The 5,274-nt window shown below is 45.8% G+C and overlaps 1 protein-coding gene across 9 annotated transcripts in view; it reads left to right on the top strand.

Moving 5' to 3' along the window:
* The window catches only part of Agtpbp1 (ATP/GTP binding protein 1), a 120,784-nt gene that overhangs the window by 25,688 nt on the left and 89,822 nt on the right, over positions 1 to 5,274 (top strand). For all 9 annotated transcript variants that reach the window (XR_003845370.1, XM_021215450.2, XM_029547301.1 and 6 more), the window contains exons 3-4: positions 1,289 to 1,413; positions 4,243 to 4,310. Coding sequence is in view for 8 of the 9 variants with exons in the window: in XM_021215450.2 (XP_021071109.1) it covers positions 1,289 to 1,413; positions 4,243 to 4,310 (193 nt within the window). In the remaining variant the exon portion in view is untranslated. The remainder of the gene's footprint in view (positions 1 to 1,288; positions 1,414 to 4,242; positions 4,311 to 5,274) is intronic.

Genomic DNA, 5,274 nt, shown 5'->3' with positions numbered 1-5,274 from the left:
TGAGCCACCATGTGGTTGCTGGGATTTGAACTCCGGACCTTCGGAAGAGCAGTCGGGTGCTCTTACCCACTGAGCCATCTCACCAGCCCAATTATTATTATTTTTGTGTATATGATGTATGTGGGGGCAAGGCAGATGAGGTGCACACATGCTGTGGTGTGTGAGAAGGTCAGTGGGCACTCTGTGGAGTTGGTTCTCAAAAGAGAGCTTTTAAGGAAAGAGAATACATTGCTCTTCTGCCAAAACTCAACCCAAATAAAAGAAATGGAGGGCCCCATGTCCTTGGAGTGGCTTCTTGGCTTCTGAATGGCGAGTCTTCCCTGCTTGCTCTCACGTCCACACTCTGTTCTGACTGCTCTTCTTGCAGGCTGTCATAGCTCTTCCAGCTACTTTGCCACCTCAGAGTCCACTTGCGCGTGCTTGTCTTGGAGTTTTGGTGGCTGTGAGTCCTTTCTGCCACCGTCTTACGGGCTCACTGTCTCATTTCTATCAGAGCTGCCTTTACATGGTTCCTTTAAGGAGATGCTCATGGCGACTGCTTACCCTGCACTCCTCTGATGACCATTGCCTTCTCTCCCCTGCTTCCCCGTCCAGATCACTTCCCACCACCTGACAGTCCTTGGTATTCATGGATGTACTTACTTGACTTGTTCATGAGAGGCAGTGATTTTATTTTATTCTTTTGAGATTATGTTTTATTCTGTACCCAGTGTGGCCTGGAATGCACCCTGTAGTCCAGGCTAGCTTTGAACTTGGGTTAATCCTTTTGCCTCAGCCTTCCAAGTTCTGGCTTTCCAGGCACAGGCCACTGCCCTTGGCTTTGGAGCTGTTCATTAAGTCTGTTGGCAGAAAAGAGCCAGGGGATGTGAGGGGCCACATAAGACAGGTGTGTACATATTGGCATAAAGGATGGAGCACAGGGCCTGATGGCTTTGGGCGTGGCTGGTAAAGTGCATTACTCGATTTTGCAAGTGTGAAATGAGTGATGATGGAGTGGGGCAGGAGGAAGGGCTTTCAGTTTTAAGAAGAGCAGCGCAAGTCCAAAGGCTTGGAGGAGAAAACCTTACAGGGTGAGAGAGGACTCAGGGTGGGTGAACGTGTGTTTGTTGCTTGTAGTTTTCTGAAATAGAATGGATTTCTCCATCAGAAATTAACAGTGTTATAAAGGCAGTGAGGGCCTGTGACATGGAAGTGGTTAATATTTACGTTAAACAGTGACTTGTGTGAGCAACATTCTCTTTGATGTTGGCACTGCAGCCACACTAATGGAGAGTAATGTTCTTTTTAGCCTTACCAATAGTTCTCGGGTTGTGGGACTCCTGGCTCAGCTGGAGAAGATCAATACGGATTCCACAGATTCAGACACTGCCAGATATGTTACATCCAAAATTCTTCATTTGGCTCAAAGTCAAGGTAAACTCCAATCCCTTCCTTGTTTTATAGAATACTTTTTCAGTTCTTTAAAAGTAGATAACTAAGAGTGTCCTGATATTTGATATGAAGGCTGTTCCAAGTGTTGATGTCTGGATAGAAGTAGGAGACTGAATGCCTTTGGATGAGTTTGATTCTCAGTGCATGATTAGACTTGATCCCTGCTCAAATAGGTGTCTAAGAGAAAGCTCATGCAGTAAACATGTATTTTGGTTCTGCCTCAGTGGCCACAGTCGGTAGCCAGGTGGCTCAATTGTTTTTGGCCCTTTAGGAGGCAGCGTGCTGTGGTGGGAGAGTGTGGAGCAGCCAAGTCGGTTGGTCACCTCATGACAGCCAGGAAGAAGATAGTCTGTACACATGGCCGACCCCTCAGTTTTTCTTTGGAAACCCCAGTGTATTTATTACTGCTGCTGCTCATATTCTCCACGTTAGTCCGTGTGTCTGGAGTGCTCACAGGTATGGGCAGCCGGCCATGGGCCCTGCTTACCTCCTAGGCATGTCAGTTTAAGATCATGCTTACTGAGCACCAAAACACCCTTGTACCCTAATTTCCAAAAAAGATCATAGTTTATTATAATTCCATCTCACACAGTATCACTGGCCCTTAAAACCACACCCCTAAGAGTCTGAACAACTCCAGTATTGCATGCAAATCCAGCCCAAAGGCTCTTTTGAGACTCAGACTCAGCTGTGAACCACAGTGAGACCCAGAGAAATCTCTGTGCACCTAAGACACAGTAACCGGACAGTGTTCTTCCCAGCCTGGTGAACTGTTAAGGCCTGCTTTTCCATGGCACATGGGACATGTACAGGCGTGATGTGAGTACTCAGCTGTCCTGACCCTTGAGTGTTCTCAGCTGTAGCCCACCTGGCTTCTTCCCTGGGTTCTCTGCTTGCTGCCTGCAGATTCCCTCAGTAGGTATTCATGTTTCTGGGGTGTCTATCTTCATGCATTGTTCTGGTCCTGAGGATGGTCATTACACAGGCTGACAGATTAGAGCACATGAGAAATTTTGTTATAAGGAGGCCAGGAGTCTGTGGTGTTTAAGTGGATTTTTCTGTTAGAATGTCACAGTCTCCCAAGATGATGGGAGGCCCTGGAGTAGAGTGGAAAGCCGTTGGGTCAGGGCTTTGTTTTCAGTTAGTGTCCAGAAGCACAGGGTGATGCAGAGGTTGATGGGGGACTTGGAGGCCGCATGGACTGTGTTCACAGCCACACAGGTCTCCACTGAAGCTGAGAATTTGGTGGCTCATTAGTGATGCAGAGATCTGTGTCTTCTGATTATATCTGTAACATTAATATCTAAAGTGACTTAGCTATATAAGGCGCTAGCCCTACTTTACATACCAAGGATGTACTGGCCCTTTGAAGTAGTATTTTGTTTTCCTGTAAGGTTTATTATTGTTTGGTGGGGGCAGCTGGGCTGAGTAAAAGAGAAGACTGCCAAATGAATATATACATAAAAAAAGTTTTAGTTTAAGAACAGAGTATGCCTGTAGGTGAGTTTGCCATGCTGGTTAGCATTAGCAGGATGCAGCAGCGAGCAGCTGTGAGGGGCGTTTTACATTTTCATGACGTTTCACGACCCGTGACTGGTTTGTTTGTGACAGTCACATGGACTGGTATGAGATGATACCCAAGAGGAGAAGGTCTGTTAGCCACAGATGCTCTCAACTCAATATGCATGACAACTGTCACAAACTGTTACATTGAAGCCTGCGTGTGCATTTGTCACTCCAGTTAGCACAGCTGCTCTGAGAGGACACGGACCATGCTAGGACGAAGAACTTCATTCTAATAGGAAGTACCAAGAAGAGAACTTAAATTGTTAATAGTTTGTAAAAAAAAAAACAAAAAAAGTCAACACAAAGGAAGGCAGGAAAGGAATGCGATGGGAGGAGCGGCATGTAGGGGGGCTTGGTTTGAGTTTTCCCCAGGACCCTTTCTGTTGATGTTTTTCTCCCACAAGGGCCTCTGTTCCTAAACTCCCATGATTATCTCCATATGAAAGTTGGGTTTAGCCCTTCTGTTCTTGAAATTTAATTATATATACTACACTGAGAATAGATCCTTTGTCTTTCATTTTTTAGATCTCAAAATGTTGAGATTAATGTCATGATCCCCTGCATCAACACAATTGTGTCATTAATAGTCATGTCTGAGAGAGTAGGGAAGGGCTGCAAACCTCCAAATGCCATGACTGGGTCAGAGCAATCCCGCTCCTCTTAGACAAGTGTGAGGTTAGTAGAGATGGGGCGCTCTGGAATGTGAGCACTAGGACCACCCCGTCTGCTTCATTCTGTCCTTTGTGCCTCGATATAGACCCCTGGCTGGAGAGCTAAAGGCGGAAACTGAGGTAGCATAGGAAAGACCATGGGATAGGAAAGCTTCTCACAGTGAAGCCCTTCCTTGGGTTGTTGAACCATGTGATTCAGAAGTTTGCTTTGGTTTGCTGTGGGACTGAGTACAGTGGACACGTTTGAGCGTGGCCTCAGGCTTCTCAGGCTTTGGGTGTCCTTGGTGTGGGGGAACTGTTTCCAGCTCTGCTCACAGCCGTGCCGTCTGCCTCCATTATACCCGCACCGGCTCTCACCGTGTTTGGAAGGATCAACAGAGACTTTGATAGTCCATGATAGCTAAGAAGAGAAAGTCTCGTTAACTGACAGTGGACGCATAACCACAAAACAGAATGATACCATTAGAGGATGTGCTGGAGCCAGCTTATACTGTTCTCAGGGTTACTATATGCAGCAAATGTTATGAATTCTTTTTGGTTCACATTTAAAGAAATATATTTTTTTACTTTTCAGAAAAAACAAGGAGGGAAATGACAACCAAGGGTTCTACAGGCATGGAAGTTCTGTTGTCAACATTGGAGGTAGGCCTCTAATAGCCTGCACTGGTGTTACTGTCACAGGAGGGATGCTCAAGTGAACACAGGTACATGCATGCATACACAGACACACACACACATATTCACACACACACACTCACATACACACATTCATACACATTCACACACACACATTCACACAGACATACACTCACACACACATTCACACACACATTCCACATTCACACACACACATTCACACAGACATACACNCACACACACATTCACACACACATTCCCACACAGACACACATTCACACATATACACACAGACATACACTCACACACAGGAGGAGGGGTATTAAAGTGAATACACAAGTGAATGTACTATTGTAAACATCTGTTTCCCATGATTATAATAACTAAAATTTAATCTTAGGTATTTTTAAAAACTTTTTCTAAGACTTGGATTTTTTTAATTTTTTTTATTTGATATTTTGTTTATTTACATTTCAAATGCTATCCCGAAAGTTCCCCATACCCTCCCCCAGCCCCTGCTCCCATACCCACCCACTCCCATTTCTTGGCCCTGGCCTTCCCCTGTGCTGGGTCATATAAAGTTTGCAAGACCAAGGGGCCTCTCTTCCCAATGATGGCTGACCAGGCCATCTTCTGCTACATATACAGCTAGAGACACGAGCTCAGGAGGTACTGGTTAGTTCATATTGTTGTTCCACCTACAGGGTTGCATCCCCCTTCAGCTCCTTGGGTACTTTCTCTAGATTCTCCATTGGGGGCCCTGTGCTCCATCCAATAGCTGACTGTGAGCATCCACGTCTGTGTTTGCCAGGCACTGGCATAGCCTCACAAGTGGCCGCTATATCAGGGTCCCTTCAGCAGAATCTTGCTGGCATGAGCATTAGTATCTGGGTTTGGTGGCTGATGATGGGATGGATCCCCGGATGGGGTAGTCTCTGGATAGTCCATCCTTTCATCTTAGCTCTAAATT

Source organism: Mus pahari, chromosome 16, assembly GCF_900095145.1.
Source record: "Mus pahari chromosome 16, PAHARI_EIJ_v1.1, whole genome shotgun sequence".
In the NCBI taxonomy this organism is placed as follows: domain Eukaryota; kingdom Metazoa; phylum Chordata; class Mammalia; order Rodentia; family Muridae; genus Mus; species Mus pahari.
This window is presented reverse-complemented; position numbering and strand designations above follow the sequence as displayed.